This window comes from Lygodium microphyllum, chromosome 18, assembly GCF_053477565.2.
Source record: "Lygodium microphyllum isolate KBCC chromosome 18, Lygodium_microphyllum_v1.1.10, whole genome shotgun sequence".
Taxonomy (NCBI): domain Eukaryota; kingdom Viridiplantae; phylum Streptophyta; class Polypodiopsida; order Schizaeales; family Lygodiaceae; genus Lygodium; species Lygodium microphyllum.
Genome location: NC_141152.1, coordinates 18,127,590 through 18,148,066, shown reverse-complemented (window position 1 = coordinate 18,148,066; position 20,477 = coordinate 18,127,590). Strand labels below are relative to the sequence as shown.

General features: G+C 40.2%; 1 protein-coding gene across 1 annotated transcript in view; it reads right to left on the bottom strand.

Moving 5' to 3' along the window:
* Nucleotides 1–4,183: 4,183 nt before the first annotated feature.
* LOC148020641 (uncharacterized) overlaps nucleotides 4,184–20,477 on the bottom strand; it is a 32,466-nt gene continuing 16,172 nt past the window's right edge. Inside the window, exons 5-13 of the mRNA XM_087699392.1 lie at nucleotides 11,548–12,029; nucleotides 11,189–11,335; nucleotides 10,892–11,101; nucleotides 9,349–9,423; nucleotides 9,197–9,266; nucleotides 5,719–6,928; nucleotides 5,582–5,650; nucleotides 4,971–5,069; nucleotides 4,184–4,855 (exon numbers count right to left, since the gene is read on the bottom strand). Coding sequence (XP_087555518.1) covers nucleotides 4,810–4,855; nucleotides 4,971–5,069; nucleotides 5,582–5,650; nucleotides 5,719–6,928; nucleotides 9,197–9,266; nucleotides 9,349–9,423; nucleotides 10,892–11,101; nucleotides 11,189–11,335; nucleotides 11,548–12,029 — 2,408 coding nt within the window. The 3' untranslated portion in view covers nucleotides 4,184–4,809. The remainder of the gene's footprint in view (nucleotides 4,856–4,970; nucleotides 5,070–5,581; nucleotides 5,651–5,718; nucleotides 6,929–9,196; nucleotides 9,267–9,348; nucleotides 9,424–10,891; nucleotides 11,102–11,188; nucleotides 11,336–11,547; nucleotides 12,030–20,477) is intronic.

The following is a 20,477-nucleotide window of genomic DNA, read 5'->3' as shown; positions in this document are numbered from 1 at the left end:
ATGTATAATTTGTCTGATCTAAGAAAATGCATAGTTACCAAATTTTTTCAACACAAGTTATTCTACGTTATTAAAATTCTACAATTCATGGTTTAACAAGAACCTACAACCAACTAAATCTCAATCAACTAGAACTTCTAAAAAAAACAAGAACGCTAGTTTTGCTTTGTGAAATACACATAAATTTCTCTTAAAGTAAACGAGAAGTTCCAAATCCAATCATTTATGATGTATAAAGGAAATAATTTCTTTAGGTACACAATAAAAAAGTAATCAAGTTAAGAGATATTGATCTACTTTTTTTTTTATTAGAATGATGGAAATGATTCTTTTTGTCCTTTCTCATTATCGCAACTACTCCTTCAACAAGGATTTAGCTTGTTCTAGCTAGCATTTAGATTTGTAATATATGTTATATGTTAACTCAAACAATTATCATCTAAGCAAGTATTTAAATAATATACTTCTAATATGAATGAGCTATGTTATGTTCAATATCAATGTACAAAGACAAAATATGGAGTGATTCTTTTTAAAGCTCACTTAAGATGCTGTTTTCAAGAACTTCACATAGGTCATAGGCTTAGAGTTTGAAGTTGAGTTTGATTGTAAAAGAAGTAAGTTGTCAAGCTATTGAGGATTAGCTAATTCAAGGCTCTACTAACTAGCAAAGAGTAATGTTTATATGAGAAAGCAAGTAATTGAATTGTAAAGTCATGAGTTGGGGATTGGAGTTATGCTAGCTAGGCCCAAATACTTGAGAGAGATCCTCCATGGAATGTATATAAGGTTTATTCATGACAAAAAGTTCAGTGTTAACTAAATCAATTAACAAGTTCTATGATAGGTCAAGCAAAGGCTTGAAAGAGCTTCAAAGTAGTAAATCTCCACCATTTCAAAAGTGTTAATGAATAAGCTTAATGAAGGCAAAAGAAATGAGATGTTAGAATCGTTGGTTGTAAATGCATATTAATTACATAAATGTTACATCATAAAAGACCACACACACAACACAAATGTAGGAGTGCACAAAATGGAAGCTTACAAGCAATTACCACAAAATATGCATAGGCCACTTGAAACAACCATAGAATCACAATAAGAACATCCATAAATTGAGATGAAACATTAAAATGGGCGTCAAGAATAGCTATGAGTCGTCCACTATGGGTGCTTGTTACAACTATGCATGCTTTTGTTGCTTTTGTATGCATATGCAACTATATCCCTCAAAAGGAGAGCATTCAAATAAGAGAAAAAGGATTCCATAAAAAGCATCGATACAATAGCATGTGTTTATATAGATCTAGGATTAGGGTTTCTAGAAATAGCTAGGCTTTCATTTGACCCATAAGAGGTGGTTGACATTGAAAAATGTAAAAAGAATGTTATAAGATTGAATTGCCTAGTATTGAAATTAGATCTCATTCAATGGCAATCATATGCACTCAGCAACAAAAATATTTTGGTTATAAATATAACCATGTAAACATGAATTAATGTAATGAGCAAAAGGGGAGATAATTATAACAACTCTTTTACTCCTACAATAGTAACAACCATTATTACTTAGGATAAAACTATCCACAATTATCCCTAGCCACAATTGAGTAATACTAATTGCAATTGCTTTAGGGAACCAGTAAAGTAGTTAGGTTTTAAGAAAAGCCCAACTTATTTCCTCCTTTAATATAATGTAATAAAATAATCACCTAATTTTTATTTATATTACCTAGTTATATTTCCTATGGTACCGTAGAAAGAGCACCAATAGAATATGAAGTCTATGCCATTGAAATATAACTATCCACAAGCCAATGCATGTACACGAGGTACCCCAATTATTTGCCTAGATGACAAAGAATTAGAATCAGTGTGACTAGCATCTTGGAGGAATTATTAGAAGTCCTACTTGGAACTAGACTAGCATCCACGACCTAAGCTTCCAATATACTTGAGCATTAAAGATTCCACACTATGAATGACTCAATGGAGTCCCATTGGTTGCAACATTGTAGAAAGTATGTTATGCCAAAGAGCTATGGTGAGGTTGTACCCCCAATCACTTCAACTTGCTTCCACTATCTTTGTTAGATTTGCAAACAAGTCCTTGTGTGCTCTTTTCTTAGGCCTTTCCTTCAATAGTAGAATATTAAGTTCCAATGAATATGAGTAAAACCCCTAACCAACATGATCTCCATGATACAATGGCATCATTTGTCATTTACAAGTTCTAATGGAGGCCAAAGCTTGATATTATATTTCCATGCACAAACATAATCGTGATCTTCACATTGGCCTTCTTGACTTCTTTTACTCATGCCCATTTTTTGAAATAGTCAATGGCCATGATGATGTAGAAAACTTGAGCATGCCTAATGCTAAAGCTATTAAGTCTCCCAAAGTCTTAAGCCCCATTTTTCAAACGGTTACCTCCCCTCCCCCAAAAATAGGCAAGAAAGTAATATTTTGAGTGTGATGTAAAAAGCATAATAGACATCACATCTTTTTGCATTTATAGTTATGTTTAACACTATGATTGCCAACCGCAATGAATAATGGATATGTGCGACACTAAGTACTACAAATTGTCTTCTCACAACTCCAATGTAACTATGTTCTAGCACATTGACATTGGCACATTCCTTGAGCTCTAGCACACCATTTCAAGATATTGGCCTCATCCGAACTACAAAAATGGCATATAATCAAATTTTATGATGTTGTGAGCTTAAATAGCTCTTTGAGATTTCATCTTACTCATTTCTTCAATGACACCATTGTGTAGAAACTATACTACAATAAAAAGTAAATTTCAAATGATCCAGAGCATTTTCCCTGGTTTTCAACATGATGAAAATAATGATGCAAATTTCAACGAACATTCCAATGCACTTACCATAAGAAAACCTACAATCTAGACATACCATTTCTCTACTCTTTAATGCAGTTACTATTGCAAAGTCTAAGTGCATGAAACCTTGAGGTAAGTGCTCTTCCTTCATTGTCATGCTTTATTTGTTGCTCTTGTTAGTTGTACGAAATACCAGTTTCAGATGTATTTTTGCCTCTATTTTCTTTTTTCTTGTCATGAAGTTTGTGAAAGAGAGTGGCAAAGGTAACAAAAAGAGCCAAATTCATTCTGAACAAAAGGTAGACGATCATTTGGCAAGAGAACTGTATGTACTAAGATATTGAAGACTCTGAATAGGCACACATCTGAATGCTAGAGAACTTTCAAGCCATTGGGACGATGATCTCAAACTCACACAAAAGAAATGTATCCACATTACACACAATGCCATGCAGAATAAATTGTGGAAGAGACAAACAAGAGCAAACAATGTGCAAAAAAGGATTGAATTGAACCATGTACACTCCTAAAAGACCAAGCATCTATCATACAAAGTGATACTGCTTCCTGAAAGACATCTTTGGGCATGTTTAAGAATCTGTTGGGCAAATGAGATACAAAAGGCAGGTCAAATACACATTCATAAAGTTGCAACAAGAAAATTCCTGTTTTTAAAATCAAGATACACATTTCATTGCATTGTTATTTATAATTGTATGTTTCACATGATTCGTGTGGACTTTTTAACAAATGAGCTATCAATTTTTACTGGCGGTGTAAAATCTATATTTATGAACTTGCCATAAACTTGTTTAATGTACAAACATGCATGTTCACTTGGGAGTTGCTGGACTAGAGAGAACATTGCACGATAAGAGTGCGGACAGTAATCTCATTTCACATTGGCTTGCCATAAACTTGTTTAAAAGTACAGACACGCATGTTCTCTTAGTTGCTGCTGCACTAGAGAGATTATTGCACGATAAGAGTATGGACAGCAATCTCCTTTGTGAACAAAGCCACCTGATTTCTAGATTCCTCTGAACAATTGCTTACAAAGGCAAGGTGCACAACGCTTTCTCTTTTTAACCCAATTTCAGTGTCATTGCCAAATTAACTACTCCCCTTACACTATTTGTATTTGTGTGAGACCAAATGTATGGGGTGAACTGCTGCCTTATCAATATGCATGCAATTAAAGAGCATGAACATGCTCGCCCTTGTAAAGCAATCAGTGTGTTTCTCCAACAAGAGTAACCGGCTGTCATGGAAGCAATCAACCAATATGCATGCAAGTTGCATACTCATCATTGTAAAGCTAGATTTGTATGCTTATACGTTAACAGTGTTGATCCATTATACCCGTGCCATATCCTACATCTATGGCCTGGACCCAGTGACAAACCAGAACATATTTGGCCACAACTAGATCAAAATTTGAGGTTAATACCCACTGTAAAAGCATTTGAGTTTTCTGAAGTGATGCAGGCATAAACCATTCCAGGGTATAAAAAGATTACATAGATTTACCACTGAGACTGAACATTATCCAACTTGCTTTAATAAGAGCATATCTTTACATGGAAGAGAGAGGTTTCACATACTTCCTCAGCTCAAGGTGGTTTTCTATATTGCCGCCAATGAATACTTCCAGGAACACATCATATATGCAAGGTAGCAACAGGATTGAGCGCACGGCAGTTAACATGGGTACAGCAGGGCACCACACGACTGAGGAATACTTGAAGATCTTGAAGCAAGGACAGCCCATGCTCTCCGCTTTCTAATGCAAGCAGGAGACTGGCCACAACCTGGTGTTCTCCAGTGCCATAGCAAGGACAGCTCATGCCCTGTTAATGTATTCTTCAATTCTCCAATGAGACTATCCCATATAGCATGTTTTTAGGCAGATCATCAGCTCCACAATAAAACCAGCACCTTGATTGATAAAAGTTTCAGCTGTGCCGCCTTCTGTGTATTGGTGAATGGGATGGAGACCTCCTGAACCAACAAAGGAAACTTGTTTGGCATTCACACTACGCTTGACACAACAAATGAGTATGTGTGACCACTGGTAAACCTCCCACTCATTTACAAGATCAATTGGCAACCATACCTGGACTTCTCATGAAAAGGAGAAGGGGCATTCCTGCGATGAGAATGCCTGGCATGCGGTGAACGAGAAGGAGAACGAGAACGAGAACGCGATACTCGTCTAGTGGTACACATCATACTCAGTATGTAAGTAGAGAAAAAACGCCTAGGACTAAGTTCAAACGAATTGCTTTTGACTTTTAGATGTGGATCTGACACTGTGCACCACAACTCCAGACTTAGGACTTCAAGAGGAGAAAAAACTTGATTTTTTTTTAACTTGAGGATGTGTCCAACACTACACCAGAACTCCAGACTTCGGACTCTTAAAGGAGAAAAAAACTCTCAGGGCTAAGTTCAAACATTGCTTTTAATTTTAGGATGTGGATCTGACACATTACACCATAATTCCAGACATAAAAACTTTTTAAGAACTCTTACGGCAGTACATCTAGGTCACAAGACATCACTACCACACCAGAGCTAATACCACTATGCCCTTGAACAATTTCCTACAGATAAAAATTTATGGAGGTGTATCCTCTAATGTTTAACGATCAAAACTAGTAATACCCTTATTTTCTAAAGTAGGACAGCCAGGAAAGTCATGACATAACTTGAGAAGTTGCGCACCTCTTTCTAGACTTTCCAGGTGAGGTCAATGAGCTGCGATGCCTTCCAGCTCGCAAAGCATGTGATCTCCTGTTCAAACAAGGTTCAGTTTGTTCCCCAAAGAGCATCAACATGGTTCAAGAATAAACCAAACTTACCCTCTGCTATTATCACTGCTATATGGTGAGCTGCTCCTTGAAGGCCCACTGCTTGATGATGATGAACGGCGGCGTGCCCTCTTCTCTTGTGAGTCTATTCGTTTGGATCCTTTCTTGTCATTCCTTCTACTATCTTGATGATAATCTTTATCCCTAGACTTGGCCCTATCTCTTACTTTTTCTTTCCTTCTTCCTCTACTAGAATCTCTTTCCCCTGCATGTGAACCTCGCTCACTTCTCTGGACATCATTTCCCTTTCTCCTAGCACTATCCCTGTTCTTCTCCTCAACTTTTTTCTCCTTACGAGATGTATCAAGAAGATTCTTGGTTCGATCATCCCTTTTCTTTTCTTTAGGATGTATATTTGGCAATTTCTGGTCTTTTATCTCTCTGTCCCTCAGCTCGTCATCAAGGGTTCTTTCCTCTTTTTTCTTATCCTCGGGGGGTAAGTCAGACAACTTACGGTCATTCAAAGCTTCATTGGTGATCTCTTTGACTCTAGTTTTATCCCATCCAGACTTACTTGAACCACCATGTGAATCCTTGCCCAAGGGGGGTTTATCCTTGTCATCACGTTTAGTACTGTGCGCTTCTCGGGAGGCCTGGTTATCTTTTGAACTAGCTGCAGAATATCTATATGGTTCTCCCTTGGGTAAATCCACTTCACCCTCCAATGTTGCTCCTTCAGTATGTCCTGATGAATTTGTTTTCCCATTTGAAGTATCAACAGGGTAACCTTTGACTGAAGTAGAAGTCTGCAAAGATTCATCTTCACGCATCCGTTTCTTCCCACCCTCTTGCTCATGTCTTCTCACATGGTAATCCTCCATATCGTTCTCTCGTCTTTTGGCAGAACTCCTTCTCTGATAAGTATCATCGTTATCAAAATCCACATGTTTCTCTGTACTTCCATTATATTTCTCAATCACTTCATGAGGGCTGGCATCTTTGGTTAGCTGTGCCTGGTTTGTTTTGTCCAGATCTTCCCAGTCACCTTCTTCTGTTCCCCTGGTATTATCATCATCAGAACCATAATCTCCAAGCCCCAGAACATTGCCTGCACCACTACCAGAATCTTCACTATCTTTAACATCCTCGGTTGCTGCAGGAACCTTTTGTGATGAAACAAGCACTCTCCCAGATGCCGGAGCAGGAACTGGAGAAGTGGTGACCCGATGTGTTCTTTCTTGGCCATTCATAGATAATTTTTCTGACCCCAAAAAGAAAGAAACAAATGGTCAAATGTCAGCATGGACTACCAGAAATTTCGGTAATAACCACTGATAAATGAGGACACGTCATTACATTGGAAGAACAAGAACATGTAACACAATTCTAAAGAAAGTGCAGATAGGCCTACTTCTTACCATGGTAATCAATGTAAAAGAACTGTATGTTGCAACAACCTTATGTAACGAATTTTACAAAAGCCATGAAAGTAGTAACAGTTCTATTTTAGTCCATTACAGTAAAATATTCTCAAAAGAAAACAAATTGCAACCCTTGGTTAAGACACCCAGACAAAACCTTCAGAACCTAAACAATTTCAGCTCTACAAAAGGAAAACTCTTGATCCCAAAAAGAAACCCCCCTGATAACAAAACCACTTCAAACAAGATTAACTCTATTTCACATACATTTCATAAATGTTGCTTTAATCATCCTAATTAAGAGTTGTTATTTCCCTTACAATATCCTACATCAACAATACAACCAGAGCTTGATATCATCCCAACAATAGAAATGCTTTGTTTGCACTGCCAATGTAATTCTGAAAACTAAACCTGATAGAGAATCAAACTGGAAAAGAAAGGAAGTTAAAGAGCATCAATTAAGCTTGCAATCATAATGTAAAAGTAAGACCGTTGCAATCCTGTTGAAAAGTGTTGATACAGAAAAGTGCGACTAGTCACCTTGGAGCATATGTGTAACTGCAAAATCCAAGATGTAAAAGTTGTGCAATGGATTGAGAATGTACAAGTTGTGCAATGTGATTGAGAATTGAAGTTGGAAGAGAAAAAACGAAGATTCCACCAACCAAGACCTCTTCTTCACCAGAAGGACTTAACAAGGGGAGGAGGCAAGAGCACCACCACCACCAAAAATCAAGCAATATTATCTATCACTAAAAAAGAAACATCAACTATACTGCAAAGGATTGACCCTTTAAACAGAGAACCATAACCAACTCATACTGCAAACCAAAATGGCCAAAATGAAGAGTCGCCAATTGATGGAGCCTCATATCCTACCTTTGACCAGTATTTCTCTTCTTTAAAATGATAAACATAAACAACACATGAATATTGGCTACCTATGAACTTTTGCAATTGTGTATAGAGGCTGCTAGAAAATAGGGCCATGGAGCAAATCTAGCTTTATCTCAAACTTGCCAAGAATGCTAGAACAATCTACCATAAATTGTTTTTCAACCTAAACGCCAACCACCACCTTGAATCCAAAAGGTCCCCCACTCTACGGAAACAGGTGGTAATTTCAATTATCAATGTGACCTGCCAAAAATTTGTGGAGGGTGAAAAACTCATAGACTGCATGCTTAAATGTGATTTTCACACAGGGTTAGAGAGAGAGGGGGGCAAGAGGGGGGGAGACCGGCAAAGAGCAACAACTGATATTGTCGAGCATACTTTTCCATTATGGTGTGATCATGCCCCCGCAAATCTTCTGTGCCAGACCCAAATACACGAACTCATCACCAGGATGAGGAAGTCAAAGCAGACTAAAGTCAGCCATCATGAAAGTCAAAGCGGTTGACAGTGTGCAGGTTGCTGGAGCTGGTGATGTAGCAGTTCAAAATGTCAAGGTTTCTATAGCCGTCCCCAGCCAACACAGCCAACTTCAACTGGAAAGGACACTCGCGACAGTTGAGGAGGAAAGGACAAACTCTCTTCTCATCTAGTGTTATACCTTCATTCTATCCAGTGACTATACACTAAGAAAATGGATTAGCAGAAAGTAGCCAGCACATTTGAGAAGGCCAAGCATAAGATATGAGCTCCAGTATCCTGGATCCCTACAGAATCCAAGCAGAACAACAACAAGCAGGACACCATAATCATAGCTAGCCTAACATGAAGGATCAAAAAGCGGAATTGATCAAGGTGGGAGATTAGGGTTCCAGGCCATTTGTATACGCGTGCACGCATGTGTGTGTGTGAGGGCATTCAAGGCCATTCACCACTTCTTGCAGCCTAAAAGACACATATGACCACTATTGAAACAGCAATACTCACAGAGCACCTTTAAGGCCACCCAAAATGGTGCACATTGAAAAGAAGGTGGCTTATCAAAAAATGACGAAAAAATGTGATTTTAGGTGAAGATAGAAATCATTGGAAGTTTCCTAAAACAAAATCAGGGTAAACACTAAGTAAGGCCTTGCCAAGGCAGACCCACAAAGGAGAAGTTCACAAACTAGATGCCTGAAACTTGATTTTTTACAGTGAGTGACCTCTACCTTGTAAAATTTCATCATCATCCTCATCTAAGACTTCCTGAGCAATCTCTTCAAAAAGGTCTCCAGTAACCTGCATCATATTATCAGACGATTGAGAAACTGGCACTTTGCATTTAAACCTCCAGTAGTAAAAGGAACAACTGTAGGAGAACCTTCAAAAGCACATCTGTTAACAAACGCTTGATTTCCTGGTTAATAGCAGCATTTCTGGCAGCTTCAAGTTCTTCCTGTGAAAAAAAAGGAATAGAATTTAGTTAGTGAGGGACTGACAGCTCTGTTTGACCCATGATTTCTTGTTACTCTCCTCAAGAGTTCGTCCACTAGCATCTTCACCTGCTTCATTAAAGATTCAATGTAAGGGAAAAGAAGACGATGGTAATGGAAGGGAGAATTTATAGGGCTGTTGCCACAGCTTTTATCAAAAGATGGTCATAACAGCAAGTAGCCTTCAGCGGTTTTCAAAAGGCATATCTAAATCCGGTGTTCAACAGGGTGAAAAGCTACAAAGACCATTTTTCCCCTCAAAGAACTATACTGCATTAGTTCAGTTCCAAGCTGCATTCCTGAAGCCACTTCGAGGGGTGGTGAATCTTCACTCTCCAAATAAACAGCTTTAATTTGACTCATAACTATGAATAAGAAAACTAAATAGCTTTGCATCAAATTACAAAAAGACCACCCATACTTCAAAGCATCAAGACCTCACTTTGATGCACGGTCTCAATTGATGTGGTATATAGACATCATGCAGATATGACAGACATATTTGTCTCACAGAATTACACACACTGCTTTTGGTAGTGCTTATATTTCTCTGTAACACAACACTTACTCAAGAAGAAACCAGCGAGTCTTTGCACACATGCGCACACTCACTGACTGGATCTCACGTCCAGTGAAACCAGTTGATTCTAAGTTAACACACGTGAACACACAATGCCGCACAAATGTACACATGCACATATTCACTGCTTTGCCTATAACATTATTCTACTAGAATTCAGTGTTCACTTATTGCACTTTTTTGCGACACCAGTTGTATCTTGGTTAATGTAGCGTACAAGGTGCCTCTGTCCATCTACACATGTCCAAATGCGTGCACACATGCACTCATAGTACAATCACTTTCTGTGAAACCCTTTAACGTGTCTGCACACAATGCAAACACAACTGCACATATATACAAAGAAACGCACCAACCTGAAAGATGTAAAATTACTCAGACAGACAACCAAAATATTCTCTTGAGCAGTCAACCAAAATTCAAGTGCTTCAAGTGTTGCACCAACCAGGATGCAACCAAGTGAACAGCAGAACAAATTTATCAACCACCCTAGGAACTCCATGGCCTCCATAGCCTCAACAATGTTATATGGTCTACAAGTGTGTCACGGCCAATTAAGAAAGAACCATATCACCAAATCAGACAAACCAAAAATATGGAAATGGTATATAATTGGAGAAGCACCCTGCAGCTACATGTCTACAACAGTCACAGTAAGGCCTGACTAGGGTTTGCTTTCAAAGCAAAAGAATATACCGACCTAGCAAATGACCATCATTGAAGTGGTACTATCAGAATCTCATCAAGCAAATAAGAAACCAACATGCTGGACAGTATGCTTTACACTAGCATCTGTCATCTTAGACTTGAATCATAATAAGCTAGGACTTTGAAAAGGATCGAAAACAAACCTCATGGTTATCCTCTTCATCATCACTCAAGCCAGGGGTCTTGCTTCTCACTCTATCAGAAATGCCAAGCCTTTGATTTAAAGGAGTGGCTGGTTCTCCACCATTAACCCGATTGGATTCATCTGACAATAGCATACCTGAAGATTTTCCTGCTAACCCAGCTGCTTTTTTCTTCATTAATTCCTCCCTTAGCCATGATGGTACAGCTGCCTGGAATTAACAAAGTGAGTGAACTGTAAGCCTGGGTAAAATCAAATTAAGTGACAATATACATACATCGGGTAGCCAACATATCACCTTTTTAGGGCGCTCCACAAAGCCATCAGGAAGAAATGGAGGCCGCACTGGGGCCCCTGGACCTGGACCTAATCCTGGGTTGGCAATGTAAGGACTGCCACTTGGAAAAGCCAACCCTTGTGACATCCCAAAAACTGGTACAGGTATCTGATGAGGAGATTGAAGAGAATCAAATTGTTCAAATACACCAATGGGTAACAAAAAAATGCCCAGGCTATACCATCAATTTTTTATCATAGATTTCTAGAAAGGAGCAAAGGAAGGCACTGTATAGGCAATACTTGCAACTAAACCAATTATGCATGGGTTCACACTTCAAAGCTTACGGATAACTGTTACAGGAGTCCAGACATATGTACCTGGGAGGTGCCAGCACCAATAGCAGGAGGAAAGGGCATACCAGGACCTCCAATAGGAGCCCAGCTCTGTAAAGAAGCTGGTGATAACCCGAACTCTGCCTCGACATTTTCCATCATAGTTGTTGACTGAAATTGCGGTGGTTGGGGCTGTTGTAGCTGTGGTTGAGGCTGCACTTGTGGATGTTGCTGCTGCACTGGTTGTGCCTGTAGCAATGGCGACTGTATCTGTGGTAATGACTGGGAATGTGGTGTAAGCTGCTGTTGGGGGGGCTGCGAGTAGCTTGGAGGAACTTGATGTTGTTGATGAAGCTCATAGCCCAGTGTACTTGGCTGCTCAGGGTACGTGAAGCGTGGTAAAGAAACATGTGGGGATGCCTGACTTTGTGTGATTAAACTGGTCGGCTGTTGATTGAAAGGGGGGCTGACAGATGGTGGCAAAGTGCCTTGGGATGTAAAATCAAGTCTGTCAGTACCTGGGGGACCTGCACAATAGACCATATCTCTAGTGAAAAATCCAACCATGATAGAGACATGTTCCAAGATAACAGCTAGTGCACTGCTTAGACTTCTCCAGGATTGACATGCATTGAATTCTGTATAGAACACATGATGCCATCGATATGGCATGCTTTTTTTAAAAAGGTGGGAAGTCAACTTTTAAATCACATTTCTAATGAAAGGTATGCTTTCATGCTATATAAATAGCAAGATTTTAACAATAATAACACCTTCGTGTACATGATGCCATCTATACAGCATGCTTTTTTAAAAAGGTGAAGGTCAACTTTTCAATCACATTTCTAATGAAATTTATGCTTGCACACTATATAAATAGCAAGATTTTGACAATGATAACACCTTTGCAACCTTCAATTCACTTAGCCACTGTGGCTACTAGGCACAACTGGATCAGATCTATAGCATAAATGGAGACTCTTGGTTGAAGGTGGAAATCAACTCTTCAATCACTTTACTCAGTTAAATGTAGACCTTATATGGATAGTGAGCATTGGTAATTTACAAGTTATATTAACAACTTCACATGTATTGAAAATTTCCAATTGAAAACCTGAGTCCACACCAAATAGAAATTCAAAGATCTGTATTTTTAAAAAACAGGGCTCGGCATGCATACTGACTTCCACTAAATGTTTTCACTCTTGATGACACTCCTCAGTGCACACGGCGAGAATGCCACGAGAGAATTGCCCCAAGCAAATAAATAGCATGCCAGAAGTGGGAAAGCACCAAAGATGAAGCCCAGGCATTTGTTCACATGCATAACTGATGCACAACTTAAAAGATGTGTCTGACATTGCATAATCTTACGCTCTTGCTGGTTATGGAACCCTGTTTCTCAATTGGCATTCAGGTTTGCATCCAGCCAGCATATTGCCACTTTAAATGTTAATCAATGTTGCCTGAATTCCAAACTACTGCATGTTGTTTCATTGCCCGAGAACATCAAGCATGTGACTGCGCCTCTCACTGTGCTTGCATCCCATTCCTTCATACAATTCAGATTGCCTTCACAGCATCAGACTCTGTTTTGAGCTTTCCCTTTCCCCTTTGTCACAAAGAATAGAAAAGCCCTACATAGCCTAGAACACCTCTGCTGCAAGGCAATTCCTCATTTTGGCACTGCTGTCCTCTCCCCGGAGGTCCCTTCTGTGCTGCAATTTTGCTGCAGGAACTGGTGCTGCTGTTGGCATCTGCATTTTGCTGCCTACTGCTGCTGCCTTCTAATACTACGATAGACCTAACATAAGCTAGGCCTGGGCCTGACTTAAACATGTTCCTGGAAAGTCCTTTCTTGCTGCCCTTTTGCTGCAGGAGGCTGCTGCTTTTTGGTACAATGGCCAAATTATGATAGATCTGAAGGAGGCTCAACCCAACCTTCTTCACAATCATGAGGAATCCATTGGGCAACACCAAGTCTCCATTTACAGCAGGTAATGCTGCAGATTTTGAGCTAAACCTTGCTGGAACAAGTTCATACAGTACCTAGGGCTGGGAATCTCCAAATCTCCCCCTTCCTCTAAGATCTCAAGCGACATTCTCTTTCTACACAGTTTTATAGCAAAGAAAGTGTATTTTTCACATTGTTGCAAGAGAACTCACCATTTGTAAAAGGAACAGTGTGGATAATTGTGTAGGGAAGGTTTAATCAAAGATTGCTCCATAAATTTAAGCCAAATTGCTGGTTTTGTTTTTGAACATTTAGCAAGCTGAAGTTTACATGTGGACTTTGGGATAGTCCAAAGTTGGTAGGACTCTACAAATGAAAGTGACAATCTTGTGATCAATTGTGCTGGAGAAGTATTAGCAGTCATGTGTCTCGCACAATCATCTTCTATGTATGAGCCTCAACCTAGGTTAGATAGGAACATTAGAAGCTTTGACATTCTATTTGTATTTCATGTCGTGTGTTTTGACGGAGGAGGCAGCTCTGTTTAGAGTATGCATTTCTTTTTCAAAACAGTTTTGTGTGCGCTCACACTGGCTAATGGTCTTTTCTAGCCTTTGCATTTCTTTTTTTAGTGGTGAGAGGGACTATTCACACCTAAAATGTAGTAATTGGATTTTTTTGGAGGCAGCTACATTATTTTATTCATTTTTATGCAGGTTGGCTAGTTGTTTTGACATGCTTAGGTGTGTTCACCCAATTGTGGCATTTTATGGCTATGTATACTCATCGTCCACTTGGCTAATCATTCATCTTCTGTGGGCTTTTGGCACACTCCAACATTCAAGACTCTCCCCTATCTCCCATGCTGCCATTTGTCATTAGCCTGATCCAGTGCCCTCATTGACACCTTGGGCTGCATGTAGGGACTAACAGTCTATATTGTGTTCAGCATTCATTCAAAGTTCAATGCAGATTTATCACTTCCATTCTCTTCTTTCATTACAATCCTTCTCTTCCCCTCTCTCTGTGTTCATGTGTTTCAGTTGCACACTCGCACATGGTATCATTGCCAAAAGTGAGAACTCGGAGGTTCTAAGAAGTGAAGGCCACGCTTAGCTTGTTGTTTGGAGCAAATTTGTTGTAAAGAACACAGATTTTCTGCATTGATAGGGTCTTCTAAAAAGTGTGCGAGGCGACTACAACTTTCTTTTGCAAGGTGTAGATGATTTCTCCTCCATTCAAACAGCCCAACACCAAAACGCAGCACATTTTTGTGTGTTTGCAGGTCTATTTGAAAGAAGTTATGGATTATCAAATCAACACTTTTGATGACACCGAGGAGAAGTCTATCCATTCTTTTGAAGACAAGAATATCCACCAATTAGATCATCACAAAGAGCGACAAGAAGATTGAATAACGGAGCCACAATCCTCAAGAGATCAACACTCTCATAGATCTAGAAGATCAAAGCATCCTCATTCTCAAGGAAGGCTGAAATCTGCCAAGCCACAGCAAAAGGAGAGTGTCCAATGCAGGGCAGCCTGCACAGCTGTAAAATGGAGGCCAAAAACAGCCAGCAGCAATGAAATGGGCCTACACTGTCAGAGTTGTAGGAATGCTCAATAGTGAATGGCAGCAGACCAGAACACAGCAGTCTGGCAGTTGCAAACTGGTACACGCAGCAGTGTACCATCAAGGAAGGGTTGGAAACTGATCATCCAAGGCTGAAATCAGTTGAGCAACAACAGAAAGAGAGTGGTGATACAAGGTAGCCAGCAAATCTATAAAATGCAAGCCGAAAACGAGTAATAGCAATGAAACAAGCCTGCACTAGCAAACCACAAGCTGGATGATGTTATACAATGTGTTGATCAACAGGGCGGCAACTCGAAACTGTTAACGCAAGTTGTTTGAGATAGGAGGAGGTGTCACCAACAAATGGGTGAAATCATTAGGCAACAATGGACGAGCTGATGACGACACAACAGCAATCACGTGGGCTGGACAACCACTAATGAAGGCTGATGGAAGGATCCTCCCAAACTAGGGTTTTGCATGTGGGACACAAAAACTCTAGAACCACTCCCCATTTAACAAAACTTCTAGTAATTTACTGTTCTGGGGCTATTTAAAGAGCTAATCAGTGGGAAATATAATTTTAGCTCAACACCCCCTCTCAGGCCTAAAACTAAAGCAAAAAGGGACTATAAGAAAAGCTCAAGCTTATTTTTTACCCCAAGGCATCCCACCCCAAAGCAACCAAGGCATCGAACAAAGGGCCCATGGAGGGGAGAGAGAGAGAGAGAGGGACACGTGTAGAGAATGGAAATCCCTATGTAGGAGTGACCCATGGAGTGTGTGATAATGCACCATAAGAAAAGGATGGAAATCCTTGCATTTAGAAGGTCGACAAGTACAGAGGTGATTGACTAGAGGTAGTACATGGGATGCCCATCACAGCTATTCTAGGGTTAAAAGAAGTGCCCACTTGTGGATATGTGAAAGGCATGGTGTCAAAGGGTGGCATTCCCCCTAGCGATATACCATTGTGCAAAGAGGTAGTAAAGTGCAAGAAGGTAGAATATGTAGAGAAAGAGAGAGTGCTAGGAGCGAAGATGGAGGATCCAGCTCCGAGGGTGCTAGATGTGAAATGGTTTTGGAATGAGAAAAGAGAGGAAATCGAGGCGTGGATCAAAAGTGGGTGGGATGGGAGGGATTTGAGAAGAGTGGTTTACATACTCAAATCAAAAAGAAAATGTAGATATACTTGATGAAGCATGTATGCTTCGAGAGCCCTCTCTATTGAAGTTTACAGATTGAAAATCATTCAGATCCTGCACACCAAAAGGAGAAACAAGAGAGGGTTTTGATTCACACGACTCAAAGGGGTTATGCAAACTTGACACTAGACCTAGTTGAGATGAAAAAAGATGGATCGCCAGATGTTCCAAATGTTGTATGTCCTTCATGATCGAAGAGGTGATTAGTCTCACCAACCGGTCCCAATGGAGTAGCAAAGCTATTAGGAGAGATGTAAGCTCGACAAATGTGATGCAGAAGTACTCTTCAAACTCTTCCTCTATCAAACAACTAAAATCTGAAATAGGAGGAAAAAAAGAAGGTGAGGTAAAGGTGGGATGTCTTCTTCCTCATCGAGTCCATAATATCTCCTCAAGGCCTCCAATGATGGAAAAGCCTAATAAGACATTGTGGGATCCCTTAACGTTTGAGACATTACAAATCAAGTGCATATCATTCGCGTACCTCAAACAAAACCAAGGGTCCGCAGTATCAGGCAAAATACTCTTTACAAGAACATCAGCTCTGATACCATGTGACGATAAGCTAGGGTTTACATTGAGGAAACATAGAAAGTACAACAATGACCGAAACACAACAGACTCAAACAATGACATGCAAAGCTCAAACCCTAACCATAAAATACAAAAATACAAACACAGCTAGAGAAAGACTCTAAAGTGAATGAATCAATGCAACAAATGAATGTAAGAGTGTACAAAATGATCAGGGGCAAAGCAATGAGTGTCAAAGTGTGATGTCCACCAGAGACAAATATCGAGTGTTGTAACCAGTAGTTAGAGCTATAGGAGTACTAAATAGTGAATAGCAACAAGCTGGTCACCAAAATGCAGCAATCTAAACTCTAGAGGCTGTAGACCGGTAAACACAGCACTGAACCGCCAAGGAAGGGATGCAAACTGATCACCCAAGGCTAGAATTAGTCACCCAACAGCTAGAGAAAAGTGTGCCAATGCATAGCAGCCTGCACCGCTGCAAAATGCAGGCTGAAAACAGGCAGGAACGGTGAAACGGCCCTGCACTGTCAAACCACCAGCTGGCTGATGTCATACAGTGTGCTGAGGGGAACTGTCAAACCAAGTTGTCTAGGGCAAGAGAAGGTGTCGCTATCAGATGGGTGCAATTGCCAGGCAGTGATGGATAGGCTGATGATGCCGTGGCAGCAATTTGATGACTGAAAATCTGCAAAACAAGAGGGCTGAATGGTGGGTAGCCTATCTATTTATAGACGTGGAAGGATACTCCCAAATTAGGGTTTTGTATGTGGGAAACAAAAACTCTCTAGAACTGCTCCCCATTTAATGAAACTTTTAGTAATTTACTGTTTTGGAGCTGTTAAGGATCCTCCCAAATTACGGTTTTGTATGTGGGACACAGAAACTCTCTAGAACTGCTCAATATTTAATGGAACTTTTGGTAATTTACTGTTTTCGAGCTGTTTTAAAGAGCTAATCAATGGACAATGAACTTTTAGCTCAACAACCAAACACTCGATTGGCCCTAAAAAACTGGCACCCCATGTGGTATTTCTTTAACTTGTATTGCAATTGGATGAAGTACATTGAGATTGGTCCAATCTCCCTTTCCTTTCCAATGCCCCTTGCTATCATAAATGACAAGCAAGCCTCTTTTCATCTAACAAGGGATTGGCCTCTAATTGACCCTTGGCTAGTCAAAATGAATCCCAAACCTAATTGGGATTGCTGGCTTCTTGAAATCTCTAGCAATTCCTCATTCTAGCTATTCGCTTCAAGTACTATGCCTTCAATTTTATGGCACAAGATTGGAGGTGGCTGGTAAACCCTAATTTTGGCTATGCATTAGGGTTCACAACAGCAAAAACACAGCAGCTCTTCACTAGGGCCAAAAAATGGCTGAGACCTACTAAGGGATCTCTTGTACAAGAGAAAGGTAAGAGAGAATGCCTATTTCTATCATCAAAAAGTGCTCAAATTTATCGTTGCCCTACACTAAATGGTCAAATGACATTGGCCCACCATCAACAAGAATCCCACATGCAATTGCCTAACTTTGTGGGCCCCAAATTTGTTGTCGCTTGCCTATAGAGAGGCTACAAAGGTTGTCACCTATCTCCAGTGGCCTCATGATCAATTGGGGGTAGATCTTTGACAATCTCTAATGGTTGGGCTAATCACCAATGGCTGGAAAATTGTAGCAACAACTCTCTCTCTCTCTCTCTCTCTCTCTCTCTCTCTCTCCATGATGCTAGAGTGCAATGTTAGGCAAAACAGCCAGCAACGGCTCCAAAACAGGTCAAAAACGTGGAAATGGGAGACGGGCTGGGAGAAATGTGTTTCAGCAAGCGAAACATTGTGGGCGTTTCAGTCAAGTGCCACATGGCATTTCAAGCCCCAGGCAAAACCTTTCGAACTGGCGTTTTAAAGTAGAATTCCGTTGTGAAACATCGCATGGTTTAGAACGTGTGAGGTATTACATGTAAAACATTTATATATGTTTTATGCTAAGGAACGTTTTGTTAGCATAAAACATTAAAACATCCAGCTTCATTTTGTGTTAAACGTTTCTTTTCAAAATGAAAATAAAGCGTGGCTATTAAAACAAGCATTTCCATAAAGACAAACAAATCTCGATTCTGGACCAAGCGAGCACGTTCCAATAGAATTCAGATCCATGATCACTACCATGACGTCATGATTTGCACCACTAATACCTCTCTTCCATTTTGTCTTATCCTTCAGCAGACTATTCAGAGATTCGAATCAAATCTCTCTCTCTCTCTCTCTCTCTCTCTCTCTCTCTCTCTCTCTCTCTCTCTCAAGTGGTACCTATCACAATTGAGCAAAATATCATTTCTATACAATTTGAACAAACCATTACAGTGACCACACATGCTGCAACAAATCTCTCTCTCTCTCTCTCTCTCTCTCTCTCTCTCTCTCTCAAGTTGAATACGTGACTCATTCCATCGTGTTTCACGAATAATGCCAAACTTAGTCACAGTAAAACATAGCTCCTCTCCCTCCCTATCTCTCTCTCTTTTTTTTTCGTAAAACCCTACCTCTCTCTCTCTCTCTCTCTCTCTCTCTCTCTCTCTCTCTCAAGTGGTACCTATCACAATTGAGCAAAATATCATTTCTATACAGTTTGAACAAACCATTATAGTGACCACACATGCTGCAACAAATCTCTCTCTCTCTCTCTCTCAAGTTGAATACGTGACTCGTTCCGTCGTGTTTCACAAATAATGCCAAACTTACTCACAGCAGAACATAGCTCCTCTCTTCTCTCTCTCTCTCTCTCTCTCTCTCTCTCTCTCTCTCTCTCTCTGTGCAATACAGATCAAATTAGTTATGAGACTAATGAGTCATTATGTACAAGGCAACTCTCTCTCTCTCTCTCTCTCTCTCTCTCTCTCTCTCTCTCTCTCTCTCTCTCTCTCTCTCCCTCCACACACAATTTCTCACTCTTCTTACCTCATAATGATGCCTCAAACCATGGAAGCCCAACTTAATGAAACTCCCAGAGAGAGAAATGACCCAAGCCGACTATTGGTGGTAGCAAGTTACTATGATGGAATCATACAATAGCAAGGCAAGTGGAGCAAGGTGTTTTGAGTGTTGCTTTTGTGGCATCAAACGAGGTGGAGGTGCTAATCAAGTGATGGCGCATCTCCTTAACATTCCCAACCATGGTATCAAAGGTTGTGACAAGGTACGCATGGCAAGGAATATGAAGATGTATCAAGGAACTAGCCATCCAAAGGACACGCATGTCATCCGAGTATCAATGCCTTCAACTACAACTACTACTAGTGGAAGTCAAGCTCGTGAGAGTGAAGCCAATCAAATTGCCACTTTTCCTACAACTAGCACAAGCAGTGGCACACAAGGCACATCATCCGACTCTCAAGCAAAACAAAGTAATTTGTTCACTCCATGGCACCCCCAAAGGAAAGCTCAAGTAGATACGGCTATAGCATGCTTTTTTTACTCATGTGGAATTCCCTTCAATGTGGCACGATCTCCTTTCTTCAAGGAGATGGTTTTCTAAAATTACGCAATTTGGCCCATCTTATCAACCTCCTACCTATAATGCTTTACATGAGAAACTTCTGCTTTTGCGAGAGGAAGTGACCAGCATAAAGGCCGCCATTGCACCAATTAAACAACAAAGGAATAACTATAGGGTAAGTCTCATTGGTGATGGTTGCTCTAACAT